The 21,682-nt window shown below is 59.2% G+C and overlaps 1 protein-coding gene across 6 annotated transcripts in view; it reads right to left on the bottom strand.

The window, feature by feature from the left end:
* Positions 1–21,682, bottom strand: part of AGO2 (argonaute RISC catalytic component 2) — a 108,455-nt gene that overhangs the window by 21,013 nt on the left and 65,760 nt on the right. For 4 of the 6 annotated variants that reach the window (XM_067712808.1, XM_067712809.1, XM_067712812.1 and 1 more), the window contains exons 4-15: positions 17,274–17,455; positions 15,513–15,649; positions 14,901–15,035; positions 14,060–14,147; positions 12,624–12,771; positions 11,702–11,821; positions 11,429–11,551; positions 7,678–7,811; positions 5,603–5,787; positions 4,218–4,377; positions 1,911–2,001; positions 1,147–1,341 (exon numbers count right to left, since the gene is read on the bottom strand). In XM_067712808.1, coding sequence (XP_067568909.1) covers positions 1,147–1,341; positions 1,911–2,001; positions 4,218–4,377; positions 5,603–5,787; positions 7,678–7,811; positions 11,429–11,551; positions 11,702–11,821; positions 12,624–12,771; positions 14,060–14,147; positions 14,901–15,035; positions 15,513–15,649; positions 17,274–17,455 — 1,698 coding nt within the window. Of the gene's footprint in view, positions 1–1,146; positions 1,342–1,436; positions 1,512–1,910; positions 2,002–4,217; positions 4,378–5,602; positions 5,788–7,677; positions 7,812–11,428; positions 11,552–11,701; positions 11,822–12,623; positions 12,772–14,059; positions 14,148–14,900; positions 15,036–15,512; positions 15,650–17,273; positions 17,456–21,682 lie in introns of all 6 variants that reach the window. The other 2 variants (XM_067712810.1, XM_067712811.1) reach the window with 1 other exon arrangement.

The following is a 21,682-nucleotide window of genomic DNA, read 5'->3' as shown; positions in this document are numbered from 1 at the left end:
GCTCAGAAGAGGGGAGAACATCTCCCAACGGAGGGAACCAGACAGTTTTGTATAAGAGGGGCTTCGAGGCCGGCTGGCACAAGCTGGATCTGGACCCGAGAGGCGGCACAGGAACCCCCAACCCAGGTTCCCACAGAAGCTCTGAATCAGGGGCCCTGGCCAAGAGCTACCAGACGGTCAAGGAACCTCAAGCCACCCCCCTCGCCCGCTGTGGCCTCAGCTGCTCCTACTTTGGACCAGGAAGGCACTGGCACCCGTGCCTGGTCACGTGCCACCCCACCTGCCTAGCAGGGTGGCCTGGGGCCTTGGGACACACTGGAGTGCCTCTTAGGATGTCTTTCTGTCTGGGTGGGTCTCCTGCAGCATCGGATACTTCTGCCTTCCCCGCTACTGTCTCTTGACGAAGCGTGCACTGGAGACGCGGCAGGGGTGGAGGTGGCATTAGCCCTGGCCAAGCATGGACACACGCAGGGCATCAACCCCCGAGTTCCAGGGTCAGATGGATCCGCCGCTGCCCACACTCCCCTCGACTTGGAGGTGCTGCGGGTGCTTTCACCTGGAGCACAGCAACACACCCCCTTTGGTCCTCACCTGCCCCTCCTCCAGTGCCCCAGTGTCCAAGAGGCTCCCCTGCCTTCCAGACGCTTCCTCAAGGCGATGCCCCACACGCCACCTAAGGTGCCGCCTCTCCCTCCACGTCCAAACAGTGGCTGCGTCCTACTGACTATTTCCAAAGGGCTCCCACCTACCCTCCGCCCGGCCACTTTCCTCACCCTGCTCTGCGCTCTCCTCACTCCGGCCCGCCCCCTCCTTTGCAGACAGAGGTGACCCCCAAGCCACAGTGGTGTCCCTGCCCCACAGAGACCCCCCACAGCCTACAAGGCAAAACCTGGAGCCGGGAAGGGCCCCTGGCTGGCGTGTTCTGGACCGGGTCCGCCTGGACAGGCCTCTCCGCCCCACCTGCAGCAGACCCCTGACAACCCCAAGTCCATCACTACCGCCCACACGGGGACCAGTAAACCCGGGGGCAAAACAAAACCCACCCCACCGTCTTCATTAGCGAACCCAAGGAGCCGTCCTGCTGAGAAACAGGGGAGTTTAAGACACCGAGAAGAGGGCAGGGAAAACGCGGGGGAGACGGCCGACCTGCTGGAACTGCCCCTCGGAGACACCGTCTCGGTAGAAGATGATGCGGGTGGGCTTGAAGCGTGTGGACTTGTAGAACTGGATGAGAAGCTCACGCACCATGGCCGCCAGGTCCTGGATGATCTCCTGCCGGTGCTGCTGGACGCGCACGGTGGCGCAGTAGCGGTTCGGGTGGGCGTCCATGCTGCCCACGACCTGCGGGGCAACACGGGTCAGCAGGAGCCCCGAGGGCCCCCGCTCTAGGGGTGAAGGGGGTCCAGGAGAGGGCTCGTCACATGCAAACCCACCACCTTTACGATTCTTCTGAATGTGTGGCTGTAGCGTTTATAAACGTGTTCCAAAGAGTAAAGGTTTTCCCGAGGGACCTAATAAGAAAATCAACAATTGTTCTGAACCCCTAATTCTGCTTGTGATTAGATGTGGCTGAATTACATCAGCCCAGAGAAGGTACCTGGCGACAGTGACAGTGTTCCTAATTCCTTCAAGCACACTGTTTTCCCAAAGCCATGTGCACCTCTACACACGACACTCCAAGATTCCGACCCCTAAGAGTGACGGGTGTCCCAAAGGCAAGCTGGCCTGAAACCAATCGCCCGCAGGTGCCGCCCAGAGGGAACCAGACAGCGAGTGCCAGGGACATGACCCCACGGGGCCACCCTGCTGCACTGTTCATGCTGCTCAGACAAGGAAAGGGCCAAGAAGCATGGAGATGCCGATCACGCAGGAACACAGACCAATGGGACCCGGCAGGAGGTGATACTCACGGCGGCGATGGACGGCTTCTTCCCATCCCCGGCAGGGGGGTGTGTGACATCCGCCCCCAGAAAGATGACGGGCTGCTGGAACACCGGAGGCCTGTGAGGGGATGCGGGAGCGTCAGAGGCCAAGGCTCGGGGACACTGCCCGGACCTCTCAGGGTACTGGCACCAGCGTTACTTTGTGTGCTAAGGGTACTGTGGCCGTGTCTGTAAGGACTCCTTATCTTTCAGTCACATGTACAGAAACCTTACGGGTGAAAAGATGCTTGGTGTGAGATCTGCTTCAGAATAAGGCGGTGGGGGAGAGGGTGTAGGTGGAGTGTAGACTGAATGAGAGGGCTGAGGTGCTGACAGCTGCTGTGGCTGGGCTCAGGGACATGAGGGTTCTACCCACGTAGACGGCTGAAAATTCCAAGATAATTATACATACAAAGAGTCCCACGGTTTGTTACCCAACCCTGGACCTGCAGCCGCGCTGCAGGGTGCCCAGGAGCACCCTTGTTCTCTACCCGTTAGAGGCCAGCCCCCGTCCCGACACCCCTACATCTCCTCCAGACATGACCACACACTCCCAGGGCTGCGACACCGCCCCAGGTGAGAAGTACTGCTCTAAGCTCTCCCCCTGGGTCTTCTAAGCGCCGGCTGCACCCCAGCGGTCACGACCCTGAAGCGCCAGCGTTGGGGGCACGGCTCTCGAGCCGGCCGGCGGGTCCCAGTCTCACCGGCTGTGCGCCCTGGAGCTTCCTCTCTCTGTGCCTCACTCGCCTCTTTTCCCTGACGGCCTGTGCTCTCCCGTCCACCCTGCGCCTGCCCCCCACCCCCACCCCCACCCCATGGCTCTTCCCTGCTGCCCCCTCCCCCAATCCTGGATGGGTCCCGGGAGCATCGCAGCACAACACATGCAGTTATGACTCACACCTTACACCAGCAGAACCACACCTGCCTCCGGACTCCACTCTCTTCCCACAGCTCCCTCACTTCCCTTGCTCGCCTTGTGGCAAAGCTCCCGGAATTAGCCGATCCCTTTACTGCCTCCCAAGCAGGCCTCGTGCTGCCATGGCAACGAGACTCCTCTTTGCAAGGTCACCGACGACCTGCACACGTCCCCCAGTCCCATGGTGGAGCCTCGGACCTCATCGCACTTGGCCGGTTGGCACCGAGTGACACGGCCACGCACTGGCTCTTCCCCCGACCCCACCAGGCCCCAGTGCTGCCTTTCCAACCCCGGACTCCCCAGGCCGAGGGCTTGGATGTCCTTCCTATCTACACCCTGCCCTGGGGCTTCTCTCCAGCCTAGAGGCCTTAAATACCACCTCCACGTGAGGATCCCTGAACAAACCCCACCAACACCAGGCCTCTGTTTCCCCTCCCCCCCCCACCCCCAGTGTCTCCCCTGGGAGGCTGACGCACAGCCCAGCTTCCTCATCCACTGCTGCCTAACTGCCCCAGAGGCGCAGGCTCGGACTCACTCTCGAGTCTCCTCTTCCATTCACAGACCATCCCGCCCCAGCCGTGCCCCAGCACCTCTCCTGGGACAACGCAGGAGGGCCCGGTCCCCACTCCACCCGGAGCTGGAGTCGCCTTTTAGAACGAGGTCACCGGAGCTACACCTCCACTCGTGAACCTCCCTCCCATGGATGCGCTCCCCCGGAGGGAGGGCCAGGCCCCCCAGCAGCCCTCTGCCCCTCAGTCTCTCAGTGGAACACGTGCCGCACTCCTGGCAGGCTGTACCACAGGGCCCTTGCACGGCCTGTGCCCTCTGGACTGCTCTCCTCCCAGGCGCCCACGTGATCCCGCCCCCTCCAGTGGCTGCAGTCTGCTTAGTGCCACCTCCCCTGTGAAACCCTCACCCTTCTGAGCTCCTGTCCCTTCCGCTGTGTCACTGTTGCTCACCTGGGAAGTGCGTTTCTGGACCCTCTCACTGGGGCCTGCGCTGGAAGGCTAGGGCTTCTGCACACAGTAGGCGCTCAATAAACACAGAACCTGCCGCTGAGTGAACTGAGCGAGTCCAACGACCCCTCGTGGCAGAGCCACCCCCGCTCAGGGCAGCCACCACATCTCACGTGTGGGACCCCCGGCCCTGGACGGGGTAAGAACTCCCTTCTCCTCGGGCCCCTGCACCCAGTCCTCAGTGGCCTGCAGATGGCCCTGGTCCCCTGGACCGAGAGTATCCGAGACCCGCGTCCTACTCGCTTCCTTCACCCCACTGTCCAGGGAAGCGGACGCCGGCCCCGGCGGGGCCCCACCCCCACCCCCAGCTGGGGAGTCGCGCACCAGCTGCCCCGCGCACACGCGGCGGAAGGCCGGCCTCACCTCCCCTGGGGCAGCAGGATGTTGTTCACGCCGCCCAGTTTGACGTTGATCTTCAGGCAGAGATTGGACAGGGTCTGCGGCGTGGTCCTCTGCACGTTCTTCATCTGCACACACTGCGTGGCCATCCCCAGCACCGTGTCTCCTACACGCTTGACCTCGGCTGCGGAGGGAACGGTGCGCTCAGGATGGCTCCCCTGGCGCCTCCCCTCCGCCCGCCCCACGTGCAGCCAAGCCCGTGGAAGAAGGGGTCAGAGCCCGGGTTCCAGCTCTGCTCCACGCCGCCCAGGCCTGCGCTAGCTGCGGGGCGTGTGTCCCGCTCACTCAGAGGCCGGGCGGGTGCAGCCCAGTCCTGTCAGGAGCGTTTCTGCGACTGATCCAGGCCTGCAGGGCGGTGCGGGCAGAGCCAGGCTGGAAGACAGGGCTTGCATTCCGAAGGCCGCCCTCCGTCACGGTGCTCAGGATTGCAAGCAAGCCAATGCCCGAGTCGTTAAAAATATAAACACTGGCATTCTCACACCCTCGGCAAACGCAGATCCGACATCCAAGACCTCTCTGGGCCCACACCCCCTCTACTCCCGGGTTCTTTCGTGAAGCAACTGGTCAGCCGCTCCCTGGGCGGGCCTGGGAGAAGATGCGTGCGTAGCATGGGAATTCCGAGGGCTTTCTCTTTCCTCCTTTCCCTGGACACGGAGCAAGTGCTCCGTCGCTGCCCGGACGGGGGATCCAGTCAGCGACACCGACACACCTGTTCCCTTTGCCCTGGGGCACCCACACACCTCCCGTGCTGGGGCCTCTGGTCCCCAGAGGGCTTCCGGCAGACGCACCCGGCACCCACCTCCCCATGCCGCCGCCACCTGTCTACACCACCAGCGCCCCAGAGCTTCCCAACCCAGGGCCTGGGACTCCATCACAGGGGCCTGGTAACTTTCAGCCATGTGAAAGTGCAACCGCCCTTCTGGCAGAAAGGACTCTGATCAGCTTCCAGAGGATTCTGAGGCGGGCACAGCTCACAAGTGGAGAAGTGAGTCCCAGGCCGGAGCTGAGGACGGCGCCCCGAGTGGGTGACTGCGTGTGTGCCGCCTGGCTGCTCCTCCATCCAGCTGACGTCTGCGTCGGGTGGCGCAGTAGGTAACCGCACACGTGTCGAGTCCTGTGCCACCGCAGGACGCCGGCCTCCAGGAACCGCGGCCCCGGACAAGACTACCAAGGGCGGCCCTGGGCACGTGCGCGGCCGCAATCAGAAGCCACCCAGTCTTTCCTAGCTCTCGAGTGAGCCAGAGACAGGCAGCTCCTCGGTGCGGTAGAGACACGGAGGGCTGAGGCGGCACCGCACACCCACAGCGCCACCGGCAGCGGCCAGAGGCCGTGCGCGCGCCGAGGCCTACCGTAGACGGGGGTTTTTCCGGGCAGGATGACCACCACCAGCTGCAGGCCGGCGTACGTGTTCTTCAGGTGCCTGAACATGGGCTCCACGCTATCTGCGCCCTGGGCGTATTTACAGAAGCACGGCTGGCCCTGGATCGGCATTCCTGCGTCTCTCGAGATCTTTCTGAGCTGCTCCGTGAAGGACCTGAAGGAGGAGGAGGTTCGTTACGTGAAGCACCGAGAGCGCCGATGATTCTGACCAACCGGAAGCCCTGGGGAAAGGGCACAGTCCTAACAGCTCCAGACCCCAAACCGTCTTCGTCGGATCCAAATCCGAGCTGAAGCCCTGGACAAGGCCGTTTCAACATGGTAACAAACAAAGGCGGCCGTTCGTGCTAACCGTGCAGGTTACTGTAAAGTCACGATGACACAGGAGACTTCAAGTCGGGGCCACGCTGCCCCCTCACCGGCTGTGACACTCCCAGGGCAGCGACAAGTGCTGTCCTTTGAAAGCCGTGTGTGAGCAGCTGCCGCCCACTTTCCTGCGGATGCCGAGCGTTGTCAGGGTGAGGAAAACTGTGAGCTGACTGTCCCCTTGGATTTCCCCCCAGTTATTCCTGTGTGTGCAACTTGGACTCGGATGACATAATCACGGGAGAAAACCAAACAGCCCCCAGTTAGAGTAGCACCGACAGCTGCGGCCGACAGGCCCTGTGAAATCACAGGCGGGGCTGGGGAGACAGAGCCACGGCTCCTATTTTAAGCTCAGGAATAGAAACACCACCGCCTTTTACCATAAAGTCAGGACACTCCGACCCGCTGCAGCCAGTTAGCGCTTGACCTCCAGCACACACCTACGCCCACACGTGCACGTACCCTGGGGCCATCTGGCTCCAGGAAAAGTGAAATGGGGGCCATGGACAGGACACGGAGAGGGGAGGCACCCCGAGGTCGGACTCTAACCCACTCTGTCCCCCGACATCCCGCGCTCCCAGCTTCTCCGCTGGTGGCGTGGAGGAGAGGCCCCGCCCCTCCCCAGAGTCCTGAGAGCCACAGCTCTCTGGAGCCACTCTCTGCTGCAACGCCCACTGCTACCTTACCCCGCTTTGCAGGCCCCCTGCTCCCACCCCAGGGAGGCAGGAGACAAAAGCCCTCCTCTCCCTGCTGGGCGCCCCTGCTCCCACCCCAGGGAGGCAGGAGACAAAAGCCCTCCTCTCCCTGCTGGGCGCCCCTGCTCCCACCCCAGGGAGGCAGGAGACAAAAGCCCTCCTCTCCCTGCTGGGCGCCCCTGCTCCCACCCCAGGGAGGCAGGAGACAAAAGCCCTCCTCTCCCTGCTGGGCGCCCCTGCTCCCACCCCAGGGAGGCAGGAGACAAAAGCCCTCCTCTCCCTGCTGGGCGCCCCTGCTCCCACCCCAGGGAGGCAGGAGACAAAAGCCCTCCCCTCCCTGCTGGGCGCCCCTGCTCCCACCCCAGGGAGGCAGGAGACAAAAGCCCTCCTCTCCCTGCTGGGCGCCCCTGCTCCCACCCCAGGGAGGCAGGAGACAAAAGCCCTCCCCTCCCTGCTGGGCGCCCCTGCTCCCACCCCAGGGAGGCAGGAGACAAAAGCCCTCCCCTCCCTGCTGGGCGCCCCTGCTCCCACCCCAGGGAGGCAGGAGACAAAAGCCCTCCTCTCCCTGCTGGGCGCCCCCTGCTCCCACCCCAGGGAGGCAGGAGACAAAAGCCCTCCTCTCCCTGCTGGGTCTGTTTGGCACAGAAGCGTGAGCATGTTTATGGGGCCGCTTTCAAAGGGTCTGACACTGGGCCCGGCTGGGCTGAGACAATCTCCTCCCTTGCCTCCACTTTGCACACTTACTCTTCACTTGCTGTTTTGTTTCTTACAGAACCTGCCCCACCTCTTCACACTCGCTCCAACAGCGAGTCTGAGAAGCAAAGCAGCACCGGGGTCCCCCACTTCCCGGCCCGGCCACCCCAGGCAGTGCCCTTCCACGGGGAAAGGCTGCCAACCCCTGCCCTCCAAACGGAGCCCACGACCTGCCCAGCCTGACGCAGCGGGCCTTCCCCGTGGCCCCCTCCCCCCGCCCCTGGGGGCCTTACTTGAGGTGCACCTCCGTGCATTGCCGCTGGGGGGCGAAGCACGCAATGGCCCACACCTTGATCTCAATGCCCGTGTGGAACTGCTTGTTCCTCATGTCCCAGACGCCCTGGACAGGGGTGGCAATCGCTTTATTCTGCAAACGGCGAGAAGTTTAGAGTAAGAAGAAAACGGAAAACATATTCCTCTGACCTTGGATTTTGTTACTGTCCCTACTGCTGTTGGTCCCCTGACCAGATGGCAGCTCCTGAGGCTGAGAAGGGAACCTTTGCGTAGACTCCCCATCTCTGAGCCGCCTGGCACCGCAGGGGTCCCACAGGTGTGTGCAGGATGGATGGATGGATGGACGGACAGAGGATGGATGGAGGGGTGAGAGGTGGAGGGAGGATGGAGGGGTGAAGAAGTAGATTGTGGGGAGCAGGGGGGTGCCCGGAAGGCTGAGCAGGGAGGGCCCAGAGCTCCATCCAATGTCACGGGTCGCCTGGAGGAAAAGAAGTGCTTCACGACGTTACGGGAAGGCTTCTTGTCTTATAAACAGGCTTCCGTTCATTCTACCGCATCCGTTATCAGCGGGGCAGCCAGGGAAGGAAGGGAAGGGAAGGGAAGGGAAGCAAGGTGTTTCTTCCCAGTCCTGTGCCCGGAGCAGACAGGCCAGCTAGGACCGAGCCCACCGCTTCCCCGGCTCCACGCGCCGCTGCCTGCAGTTGTGTAAGCCATTCCCATTTCGGAAGGAAAACAACAGCAGATGACGCATCCACTTAATTGTGTCATCTCTCAACCAGAAACGACCAGGTCTCAACACTCACTGAAGGAATCTCTGAACTGCCTTCAAGTGATTCTGGAGCACAAGGGACAGTCAAGAAGGGACGCTGTGACTGGAGCTGTGCTGGCTGGACCCTTGTGTGCCCTACAGAGAAAGCGCGAGTCCCACAGGCTGGGCCTGAGTCAGAGAGAAGGCTTTGGCACTGGCCTCCTTTTTTAGCCAGGGCCTGGTGGAGGGGGCAGAGCTGCCATCCCAGGCCAGCGGGCAGCAGGCCCTGAAGGACAGGGCTGTGTCTGAGTTGCTGTCATTTACTCTGCAAAAGTGTTTTTTAATGAAAAACACTTTTTTCCTACTAAAATAATATAAGCATATTGTAAAAATCAAATATTACACAAATGAATGTTTTTGTTTCCTATATTTTCTAAACCACTACCCAGCTCCTGCGAGCCTCCTTCTATAAGACAGAGCCACCACCAAGTGTAGTGTTCCAGACTCAGTAAGTAAACACACACACACACACACACACACACACACGCACGCACGCACAGTTTACACTGCAGTGCACTCTTACTATCGGAGCGTTTCTCAGCCTCAGCCCTGCAGTGGGCATGTGGCTGGCTGGCTGCTGTGTGGCAGTCCTGTGCGCTGGAGGGTGCCAGCAGCTGCTGCCCATCAGATTCCAGTCCAGACGTTGCCGGATGTCCCTGGGGGACATTTAATGTTTTGTCTAACAGGACAATGGGTAGGGCAGGTGATGAGAAGTGTTCGCTCCCATTACAATGTTTAAAACATCTGGAAAAATTCATTCATTTAGAAGCATTTAAAGTTTGGATCCTTACAATTCTAACATTCTTGCAAGGTTAGATTACAAGAGCTGCTTTGTTTTCCAGATGACTCCTGTCTTTACTAAAAGGTGGAAAGACGCTGGATATGCAATCTTGGTTTCACTATGTAAGCCTCACTACCTCGGGCATCTCCTCACTGACCTGTGAAAGGGAATCCACCTCTCCCTCCTAGGGCCACAGGGAGGGTTAAGAAGGTGCTGTGTCTGCAGCGTCTGAGCTCCCAGGTGCACAAGTGGGCTGAGAAGGAGCCAGGAGGCCTTGCTTAGAAGGCACCCTGCAGAGAACGGGGAGCAGCCCCCATGCCCACTGGCTAGGGTGGGGCTCCCCCCACAAAGGAATACCATGCAACGGTCAAAAACGACAAGCCAGAGGTCACACACATTCCAAGATCTCCATGGGATCGAAGAGAAAATATTAAATAAAAAAAGGCAAGGCACAAACGTGTACTTAATATGCAGCTATCTGCACAAGAAGGGGTGAAAAAAATATGTGAATAATCCCTGGAGCGATTTTACAAGGAGAATTGCCTCCTGGGAAAGTAACCAGGATCTGGGGAGAAAGAGATTTTTCTCCCTATAATTCTTTGTATCTTTTGAACTTTGAAACGCTTAAAAAAATAGAACTTATATTTTAAAATAAGAAAGGAAAAAGTCCTGCAAACAAAACTGAAGGGGGGCTTCCCTGGTGGCGCAGTGGTTGAGAGTCCGCCTGCTGATGCAGGGGACACGGGTTCGTGCCCCGGTCCGGGAAGATCCCACATGCCGCGGAGCGGCTGGGCCCGTGAGCCATGGCCGCTGAGCCTGCGCGTCCGGAGCCTGTGCTCCGCAACGGGAGAGGCCACAACAGTGAGAGGCCCGCGTACCGCAAAAAAAAAGAAAAAAAAACTGAAGGGACTTCCCTGGTGGTGCAGTGGTTAAGAATCCTCCTGCCAATGCAGGGGACACGGGTTCGAGCCCCGGTCCGGGAAGATCCCACATGCCGCAGAGCAACTAAGCCCGTGCGCCACGACTACTGAGCCTGCGCTCTAGAGCCCGCGAGCCACAACTACTGAAGCCTGCATGCTCTAGGGCCTGCATGCCGCAACTACTGAGCCCGCATGCTGCAACTACTGAAGCCCATGTGCCTAGAGCCCGTGCTCTGCAACAAGAGAAGTCACCGCAATGAGAAGCCTGTGCACCGCAATGAAGAGTACCCTCCACTCGCCGCAACTAGAGAAAGCCCGCGCGCAGCAACGAAGAGCCAACGCAGCCGAAAAAACAAAACAAAAAAACAAAACTAAAGCTTGCCAGAGGCGCTGAGGACTGGAGTCCCACCCCATCAGGTAAAAAGGTGTCAAGTCATGTAGAACACAGCCTCCCACAGGTGCTCACTGACCCACAAAAGCCATGACCTTTGTTCTCGTTCTCTCTCTCTCTCTCTCTCTCTCTCTCACTCTCTATCGTGCGCGCGCGCTCGCTCGCTCGCTCTTTTTCTTGGCTGTGCCCCGCGGCTTGTAGGACCTTAGTTCCCTGACCAGGGATTGAACCCAGGCCCCGGCAGTAAAAGCGCCAAGCCCTAACCACTGGACGGCCAGGGGATTCCCAAAGCTGTGACCCTGGAAGCTGAGCCCCACCACCTGCGCTGCAGCTACGGGGGAGGTGCCAGGAGGAAAGGAGAGAAGAACTTCTCGTGAGTTCTAAGGGGCTCAAGGGTCAGGACCGTACTGACCAGAACCAGAGGTCAAATGGGCAAGAACCAACAGACAGAACTGTACCCGTGACTAAACTGATGTACTTGCTCCCACATACCTCCAAAACAACAGTTAGAAAGCAGAAAAGCGGCACGAACTTCTGGAGAGCAACTCGTCACTGGCAGAGTACCCATCATACAAAGAATGATGCTTTTAAAATTTTGATGAGATAATAAAGTTTACCTTTTGAAAAGAAAAGGGGTGATTCAGAAAACTTCAAAAGGGTTAAGGAAACCAGTCCTTTACGAAGGCCCATGGCCGCTACAGGTTCACACTGGGTCAGGAAGAATCCTTTACCTTGACCATGGTCTACACCTGAGGATGTGTGCGTGTGGGTCAGGTGCTGCCGCTCCAACATCGACGTTCAGACACACACTCCCAACACCCACAGACAGCCCGCCCAGCCGTCCACCTACCCGGCCCCCGTAGAGGATGGAGGGCGGCTGGAGGACCCGCCCGGTCACGTCGGTCATCTCGTCTCTGACCATGATTCCAAACTCACGGACATACGGGTCTGTGTTAAAGCTGGCACTTCGCATCTTGAAAAGGGAAGAAGGAAAGGCACAGAGTCAGGGGTGGACTTTGCTTCCTTCCAGAAGCCCAGTCTGTCCGAAGCAGCGGGGGGCCTTGCCCTGGGCACCCTGAGCTGGCGTCCCCAGGGTGTCCCCACCCGAGGATGTGACGCTCACCAATTTGCTAATCTCTTCCTGCCGATCGGGGGCTGACCTGGCAGTTGCTCTGATCATGGTTGAGGTCTGATTGTCGGTCAGCTTTTTTATACATCTCTGTCCCGCCACTATGTTACAGACCTATGAAGAAACGCCAAGAACCGGGTGTCAGCAGCGGGCTGGGAAGCGGGCACGGGTCTGAGGCCAAGCGCGAGAGCTGGCGCCCAGCTCTGCCCGTGACACACCTGTTCCTCACGGGTGAGCTGTGAGGCGCCACACAGACGCCAGTGTGGAGGCTGTTCCTGAGACCCACTAGGAACCGCACACGGGCGGAGGGCCTCCGGCCCAAGGCAGAAACCACCCGAGGAGACCCAGCACAACAGAAGCGCGAGCCGGGAACCGCGCCGCTGAAAGCAGCACCACCCAGCAGCGGGCTGGGGTTGGGCTGTGTCCTCACCCTGGGTTGTGCGGACCCCCGTCCTCAGACACGGGGCTGTAGTACAGAGCTGTGGGGGATGGGAAGGAAGTCTGCCTCCTGCACCCAGCACAGGCAAAACCAAACCGAGGGCCAGGTGTTCCAGTAACTGGACAAATACCGAGAATTTAAAACACTACCAGAAAAGACTTAAAAACTTGTGTCCTAGTTTCAGCATTTGATCTTTTCCCAGGCAAGGATTTTTCAAACCAGAAGTGATTCCTGAGCACGTTTTACTGGGTGCCAGGGGCCTGCTGGGCACACACGTATGGTCTCGACCTTCACACGAATTCTGTAAGTTACCAAACCCATCTTATTAGTGCAGAAACTGAGGCTGGACCACATCTGTTAACCTGTCCCAGGTCCCCCAGTGGCAGGAATAACAAGGTTTGGGCCCGGGGTGCCAGCGGGACCCCTGCCCCGGAAGTTCTCCTCCCAGCCCACAGAGATGGAGGGAGGGGGACTTGCCTCTAGGGGAAGGTAGGTGTGTTTCTGCTCCTGTCCGACTTGTAAACATGGGAGGTGAGGGTAGCGCAGAACCAGCTTGTGCCTATCCTTAAAGTACTGGGCCACCGTGCACTCCACCGTCTGCCCGCTCTCCTGCTGCAGCGGGAACCTGGGGAAGAAAGAGGCGGCTCAGCCCCGGAGCTTCCCAGGCCCCCAGGGGATGGGTGACCAAGACCCACGTGCCCGCTCACACAGGGATGCTTTTGTGGGTCTGCCTTCTTAGGGCTGAAGAAGGTGGAGGGTGATTCAAAGCACCTCCCTGGGGGTCAAAACCAAATCATGCCCTCTGGCTTATCTGAACATTCCCAAGTCCCTAAACTTTCGTTTTATCTCTGGAGTCGGGAAGTGAAAAGCACCCGCACAATATGCAATATGCAATACATATTACAATATGCAATAATCATAAACGACACATACACCTGGAGTACACGGAAAGGACTCAGGGCAAACGAAGACAAATCCAGAAAGAACAGCCTGTGCACGTTCCAGCTGACCTCGCACTGACTCTGAAAGTCGGTTACCGGCTGAGTGCTCCAAGTGTCCGCCCCAGAAAACCTGAGGCCTTCCAGAACAGGACAGTGAAAGGGACAAGCTGGGGCTGCTCAGGCCTCCGCAGACACGTGGGTGGTGGGCTGAGGCAGGAGAGGCCCACTTGCAGGGGCGGGAGAGCACAGTGGCATCCTGCACTCATGGGGGGAGCAGCCCCCATGCAGGATGGGGCCGAGGGCGCTGGGCACAGGGGTAGGGGACCTCTGCCGACTCCTTCGCTCTGCCCGGTGGGAGGAGGTCATGGGGACAAAGACACAGGCTCATCTTGCCCCCCCACTGCTGCACAGGACCCTGGGCGTCTTGGTATAACCAGTACCCAGAGACACACCAGGCACTTCCCACGGAGCGACCGCGAGAGAAACTAACGAGTCCTCACTGGACCCAGGAGGCCTCAAGGTGGGGTGAGGGGGCCACACAACCTCAGACAGCACTGCATCCGTGCACCAGGACGCTTACTACACGGACCTGGACCCCAGGCTGTCTGTGAAGTGACGGGAGCTCAAGACAGAGGCCGCAGCATTGGCCTGGGCTGGGCCACGCTTGTGGATCCAGGCAGCGCCAACCGATCCCCACTCCCTCCCTGGACCCCACTCAGTACGGAGGACTGGAAAATGAACCAGAAAGACCTTCCGTCGCCCGTCATATTCAAGAAGGAAAACTGACGGTGAGCCCCTCCCCCCGCCCCATACAGGGGGAATTTCATTATTTTATTTCACAAGGTGAAGTGTGCTTTCGGAATTTTATAACTGGAATGAAAATCCTCTGCAGAAGTGATTGCTGCAGAGTTTGGACATCTGAGTGACAGTGAAGGTCAGAGCTGGTAAGCGTTTGACAGGGAGGCCGTTTACGTTTGGTGGCTGGCGGGCCGCCGGGTCACGTTGCAGACGCGGTACTTCCTCTTCATCTGCCCGCAGTGCGTTATCTCCACCTTTAGACCTGAGAACACACAGCAGCTGGGTTTCAGCATCAAGACTCGCCCGGGCCTGCAGCGCACACCCCACTGTCAGCCCATCAGCTTTCAGGGGAACCTCACCCACAGACCCACGGCGAGGGCCTTCTGGGTGACCCTCGCGCTGGGCCATCTCACCCCCAGGGACGCCCCCTGCCCCAGGGATGCCCGGGCCAGAGGCAGGGTGTGTCCTCAAAGACGAGGGGCGACGTGGGCTCGGCTGAGGGCGGGGCGTCAGCCGACACGGCCTTCTGTGCTTCCTTCGGGGTTATTTTTAGCAATGAGCACTGCTGCCGGCCTTTGAACACCCCCAGGAAGGACAGGTGCAGAGGGGCCGAGCCTACAGGGCCTGCCAGCTCTCCGACGACGGGCAGAAGGACACAGCCAGGTCACTGAACCCTGGGCTGAGTTTTCTTGAGTGGAACCCAGGCTCGGTTAAATGACAAGGAATCAACGTTCCGGAACGTCCCGAGAAAACTGATTACACTTGTGCTGCAGCTGCCTGGCCCTCATATCTGCACTCGGACACTGCCGGGCCACCCCACGCAGAAAGTCATCATTTAGAAATCGTTCCTGCTCTGGGAAGCGGGCGTCCTTGTCCTGCGCTGATGTGTCTCTGAGGGCTGGCTCCTCCGCCGCCCCCTGCCCCTTCCCCTCGGAAACACGAATGAACAAGAACTTGGGAAACTCAGGGCCATGCAGGTCGCGTCCCTCATCCACCGCGGCGGGCAGCTAGTTACCTTTGATTTCTTTGGTAAACTTGACCCTTTGGGAATCTGTCAGAGGTTTTTGTTGTTCTTCAATACTTTTAAAATCCAAAACTTCACACACAAACTCGATTACTGGCTGTGCCTTATAAAATGCTGTTGCCGAGACTACAGGCGGGAAGAGAAGAGACAAAAGCCGAGACGTGACCGGGCCTGCCTGGCCAGGCCACCCCCGCAGCCGGCCGGCTCCCCCTGCTGCCCCTGCTTGTGGACTCCGAGGGGCAGTGGAGGGGTTGGCAGAGGCTGAAGTCACCCTCTGAGGAAAATGCCGCGGTGTAAAAACAAAACCCATCAGCCGGTGATAACCGCAGGCCTGGGTTTTCTGGCACTTTCTGACCCCCTTCTGGTCTCGGGCTCCCTGAAGTTTACTGTTCCCACGTGGGGTCCAACACAGAGGGGCAACCGGGAACCCCCTCTCGGCCTCCTGAGCCACAGGCTGTGTCTGTGGAGGGGGCCCCGCGGAGGCTCTGACGGTCAAGCGTGAGTGCCACTACCTCCGTGCACGAGCAGTGCGGCGCGCCGGGCGCGTGTGGAGGGGCCTCGCAGCCCCCCTCACCCCCCGATGGTGGCCGGGGCTCTGCTTACCGTCGATATTCAGCATCATCTTCCAAAGAGAAGGCCGGACGGACTGATGGAAGCCAAACCACACCTCTCGTCCCCCGCCCAGCGGGTTGGAGCAGCCCTCGGACGCCGTGAAGAAGGAGCGGCCCACGGGGGTGTACCTGGAACGGGAGCCTTGTCTAGGTAGGCCGGCGGGCACACACCCCGCAGACGCGCAAGCCGTCCGCCTGTGTCCACGGCCAACACGCGGGGCACACGCAGGAGAACTTCCTCCCGCGAGCCGAGGACACAGGGGTCTGGTTACACCTCGTGTTCCCCACGCGATCCTCCCACCGCGATGCCTCGCCCGCAGCCCTCGGGTCTGCCCACAGCACTTCACCTCCTTCTAGGATGGGGCGGGCAGGGGTGCAGGTGCAGGCGACCACAGTCAGCCAGCCAGACCGGTCCCGCCCGGGCCTCGGGGCGTCTGGCACGGAGGGCCGAGGACCTCGCGGAGACCAAGCACCCAGGCCCCGTTCCCTTTCCACCCGGCTCCTCTATGGGGGGGGGGGGGGGGAGCGGGAGCTGCAGAGCTCGGACCTCGTCTCGGGGGACAGTGAGGTCCACGTGAGGGAACACCCATGCCCTCCCAGGGGGAGTGACTGAAGGTGCTCAGAGACGTAGGCCACCGCACTCTCCAGGGCAGCGGCCGCAGCATCACCGAGGGTGCCCGAGGGAAGACCCTGTCGCCTACAGGCCGAGCCGCCAACCAGGACACACACACTCTGCTTCCCCCAGCCTTTCTCTATTTCCCCCAAATGAAAGACTTTCCTCCTGATTATAAAAGTAACATGGTGATTAATGCAAAGGAATTCAGAAAAAAAAAATCATAGTAATTCCTGCCACTCTTTTAAGAAATGGATCCAACATTTTGGCAACAACCCTTGAGAGCTGGGGTCTTTTGCACCCACCCGCCTTCCTCACATCAACAGTTCCAAGCAGTGACAGACTACATGCAGGGGCCCGGGGACCCTGCCAGGAGTGACAGCCTGCCCTGTGTTTCGAGAACACCAGGGTCCCCTTTAAATCTAACACGGCCCTTCAAGGAGATTCCTCTTACACTTAAAACACCCTCCCCTCAAACCTTAGAGTTCTGGTCGGTATTGGGAGAGTTCAGTACGGAGGTTCGTTCCAGTTTCAGGTTCTCCTCCTCTCACTTAATCGTTCAGAGTTCCTGAGGCCCTACTGTGCACGCCACCCAGGGAAGGAAGAGGCGTCCCACACTGGAAACCCGAGCGGTGGGTGTGGCTCGCACACAGCTGTCACATGGGGAGCTGGTGTGGCCCTGCGCCTTCATCTGGTCAATCACGAGCCACCAAAGTGTCCTCCTACCCTCTGCCTCAACAAGTTCAAGTGTGGTGATCAGTGAAAGGAATCCCACAGAATAAAGCCGAGGTGTGTGGGCGTGGGCGCTCCCGCGGTCCCGAGAGGCCCCCCCTCGAGGCGGAGGCCAGGCAAGCACAGAGGCTGGAACAGGGCTCCTGAGCGCGAGGGCGACGGAGAAGCAGGACCGAGCCCGCACGCCGGGTGGAGCGACCGCTGCACCGAGAGACAGGCAGGACCTCTGTGTGCTTGGCTGCGAGCTCCGGCCATTTCTTTTTACATGACAGTTTTTCCCGAGCTGGCGTTGCTACTGCTGTCATCGTATAAACCCCTACGGCCGTCCCCACCCTGTCCCCGAGAACCGGCACCTGCTCAGACAGAGGATTCAGGCTTCTCGGTTCCCACCTCATGGACGGTCCTCACCTCATGGACGGCAGATGCCTCATAACCACGTCGAGGGCTTGGATCGTCTCGAAGGGGACGCTGGGCAGCCGCCCCGAAAGTGCATCGTGTAATGCCTGTAAGCTGACGCAGGACACCCACTTGATGGACACCTTGAAGATGCGGTCCTTCCCTTCTCCTGGCAACGTGACCTCCAGCTCCACCTGGGAGGGGATCCAGAGCACACAGTTACTCACGCTTCCCTCTGAAGAAGCTACAGGGAGGTCAAGGGTGGTGGGTCAGCTTCCAGAGCCCCGAGGTTAGGGGAATTCAGCCTGTCCTTCAACCAAGCCCAGCAGAGGGCACGCTCAGCCCCTCCTCCAGCAGCCAGTGACTGAAGCGCAACGGGAGTCCTTCCCGCCACGGGTGTCTAGTGCTTCCCTAGCCCGATCCTGCACACGGTGGCAGCCGGGAGAAGGCGTCCTGAAGCCGCACGGCAGCTGCTCAGCTGGGGTCTGGGTCGGCCTCTCTGAGGAGGGCACCCCAGGAAGAGGAAAGCAGGGCGCAGGCACAAGCCTAGGCTGCTCCTGGGACAGAGGAAGGGGGCGTGGGCAGCTCACTGGGGGTCCTGGGGAGTTACTCTTTCTCCAGTGGGACTGAGAAAACCGCAGTGGCTCTGGGGGTTCCTGTTTTCTGGGTCCCTTAAGAGTCCATAAGCTAGTTTTGCAGTGAATAAATCATGAAGAAAAGCCTTCTCAGAACAGACATGAGGTAAAACGGAACAAAACGCTACAACAGCCTAGACGGGCGTGCGTCCCCCAATTCCCTCGACGCTACAACAGCCTAGACGGGCGTGCGTCTCCCAATTCCCTCGACGTTACAATAAAACGTGGGCAGATCACAGGCACTGAATGAAGCGTGTGGGCAGTGGGGACAAGCCAGGCTCTTCCCCAGGCAAACAAGCCCTGATGCTGTTCCAAGGGCTGTCTATGCCCATCTGTGCAACAGGAAAGTGCTGCGGTACCAGCATCGCCAGGTACAAGATGGCGGAGAAAGTACCTTCAGCTACCACAAGACCAATCAGAACTCCCTGGGAAGAAATTAAAATTCTCAGCAAGACCTCAGAATATTTACACAGTAGCACTCAGTGTTTATAACAGCCCTTTCCAACAGAACTTTCTGTGGTAATGGAAACAGTCTTTTCTTGAGCTGACCAGGACAGAAGCCACGGGCCACTTGTGACCACTGAGCACTTGAAACGTGGCTGGTGGGAGTTGCAGAACTAAACTTCTAGCTTCATTAACTTCTAGTAGATTTGAGTGCACACAGCCGCGTGCAGCCAGTGGCGGGTGTTCAGGACAATGGTCCAAGGTGCGCCCTCTGGAGCCAACCCTCGATGAACAGCAAATCCACTTCTCTCCCCACCTCCCAGTACGTCCTTCGCCCCTCACCACGCCCACCCACCCTGCTCCATGCGATGCCCAGACACACCTTTACCCAGTGCCTTCACTCCACCACTGAAACGGTAACTTATTATTTGGCGACTGACTAATGCACCCTGAGCATCACACACACAGCTGATGACTGAAGCAATTCTGATATTTGCTGGTAATACTTCCCTGTGTTTATGGAACATCTATTGGTAGGGCACAGACTATATACTTTATCCTTAAACACCCAAAAATCCCAGCAAGGGAGACTTGTTCACCATGCGTTATACAAAAAACACAGACCCTCAGACTGACAGTCCAGCCCAAGGCCACACAACCATGAAAGGGCAGACGTGGGACTGGGAGCCAGCTGGGCTGATGTCAAAGGCCCTTCCACTCACCACGTGATGACCCGGGGTGGGGCGGGGGCGAGAGGTCCTGGCACCAGCCTCGCTCATTCATTCACGCCCTCCTTCCCCCTCTCACCTGACAGCCTGTGCTCAGCTCCTCTGCTCACTCTGCACTCGCAGGGGCTCCCTCCCTCCTGCACTTGCCACAGCCCATCCAGACATCACCAGAGCAGCAACCAGACTGCACCAAAGCCCCCTGCACACCTGTGTCCTAGGTGTGCTCCAGCACAGGCCCACACACCAAGCCTGACGGCCCCAAAATGGAAACGGCCCGAGGTCCATCGAAGGGAGAACAGAGCAGGGAAAAAGGAACACGTTCTTCACAATGGATGGATTTCAAGCATCTAATACTGAATAAAAGCGGCAAGCCACAGGGGCACACTGCAGTATGACTCGCCTCAGGGCAAAACATGTTAAAGATGCACACACAGCTGATAAAACCAGTCAAGAAAGGGTCCATTTAACCCAGGTCATCAGGATGGTGGCCATGGGGGAGGGTGCGGGGGAGGGCTTGAGCGTGGACCAGCAGAGACCTGCTCGTGCGTCAGCAGAGGGGGTAAGCACTTCCGCCTATTCAGACATGGTGCACCAAGGACACGGCTAACAGGTGGGTGGAGACCGCACGCTAGTTTCCTTCTCACACACCAACGTGTACAGTGGGCACTTCACGCCTACCGCACACGTCTCCACCCAGCAGCACCTGGCGCATCTAAAGAAGAATTCTGTGAACCGGAGCTAATTAGACGCTTGTCAATGTCATTCTTTAAAAATGCCTCTATAATCCAACTGAGTGGGATTCAGAGGGGCATATTTTCCTTTAGCAAAAGGTACTCCTATTTTTATTTTATTTATTTTAAAACACCCTTTCTTTCTTTCTTTATTTATTTCTGTAATTTATTTATTTTTGGCTGCGTTGGGTCTTCGTTGCTGTGTGCGGGCTTTCTCTAGTTGTGGCGAGCAGGGGCTACTCTTCGTTGCGGTGCGCGGGCCTCTCATTGTGGTGGCTTCTCTTGTTGTGGAGCACGGGCTCTAGGCGCGCGGGCTTCAGTAGTTGTGGCACGTGGGCTCAGTAGTCGTGGCTCGCGGGCTCTAGAGCACAGGCTAAGTAGTTGTGGTGCGCAGGCTTAGTTGCTCCGTGGCATGTGGGATCTTCCTGGACCAGGGTTCGAACCCGTGTCCCCTGCATTGGCAGGTGGATTCTTAACCACTGCACCACCACGAAGTCCTCTATTTTTATTTTTTTTTATTTTTTTTTTGCTGTACGTGGGCCTCTCTCACTGTTGTGGCCTCTCCCGTTGTGGAGCACAGGCCCCGGACGCACAGGCTCAGCGGCCATGGCTCACGGGCCCAGCCGCTCCGCGGCATGTGGGATCTTCCCGGACCGGGGCACGAACCCATGTCCCCTGCATCGGCAGGCGGACTCTCAACCACTGCGCCACCAGGGAAGCCCAAAGTCCTCTATTTTTAAACAGATTCTAGACCAGCCTCCTCTTGGCCCCCATAAAAAGGGAACAGAATAAGCTCCAGGCTCTACAACATGCTCTGTCAGTCACGTCTCAAGAGGCCAACTGGTACAGGCATCTAATATCTTAGGGATGATGGCGATTTCAACAGAAATGTCACTCCAGGGGCAGGGTGGCACCGGGCTTCAGCTGTGACACGAGCCCAAGAGCAGTCCTCATGTCCGTCTGGGCTGCCGGCCACTGGACGCGCTCCACACACCAAGACACTCCAACCTCTGAGCACCCTGTAGCTCTGGTCCCAACCACGCAGCACCCAAGGGCAGTGTGCGGGCTCCCAGCTCTGTAACCTCTGTGGCTCCCTTGGGTGCCGTCCGTAATACGGGACAGGAGGGCAGCCCACGCGCCACACAGATGCCTGTGCCAACCGAGGATGCCGGCAGCCCAGAAGCTGCGACACAGGAAGGCGACCACTGCCAGCTTTTGAATATGGACAACGTTAGCAGGGACGCCACCCCAGGCCTGGAAAACGGTGAGGCAGATGTGAGAGTCAATGTCTCCAGGCAGACCACAGCCACACACTCAGTCCCTTCTGTCTGAACGCCACCAGGGCGACAGATGAGAACTGGGACAGGAAGAGTCCCGCTTGGTGCCGCCGTGCAGCTCGGAAGCAGCACCGACAAGAGCAAGGAGAGGCGTGCGCGGCCAGGGAGCGGCAGCCACGGCGCCCAGCGGGCTTTGCTTGTCCAGATGTGGCTGCCATCCATCCCTCAGGAAGGAGTGACAGTGCTGGCAGGGCCTCGGGGTTGCCAGGCTCCATGTGCACAGGGCGCTGGGAGCGCAGGTCTTCTGTGACCGGCACAGCAACAGATCCCGTCAACGAGCAGCCCGTCCTCAGATGACCCGGGACAAAGCGTTGGGAGACGGCCGGGAATTCAGTGACGGCGGCAGGAGAACGACAGGTCCAGGGAGGGGCTGCGCGGCTGAGGAGCCGTGCTTGCCGAGCACCTCGACCCGCCAACAGGCCAAAGCTCGCTGACAGATGCCGCAGGCCCGGGCCCCCCTGGAGGCGCAGCGGCTAGGAACCCGCCTGCCAAGGCAGGGGACACGGGTTCGAGCCCTGGTCCGGGAAGATCCCACATGCCGCGGAG

This window comes from Pseudorca crassidens, chromosome 17 (genome assembly GCF_039906515.1).
Source record: "Pseudorca crassidens isolate mPseCra1 chromosome 17, mPseCra1.hap1, whole genome shotgun sequence".
In the NCBI taxonomy this organism is placed as follows: Eukaryota; Metazoa; Chordata; class Mammalia; order Artiodactyla; family Delphinidae; genus Pseudorca; species Pseudorca crassidens.
The sequence above is the reverse complement of the archived record's forward strand: the minus strand, read 5'-3'. Positions and strand labels throughout refer to the sequence as shown.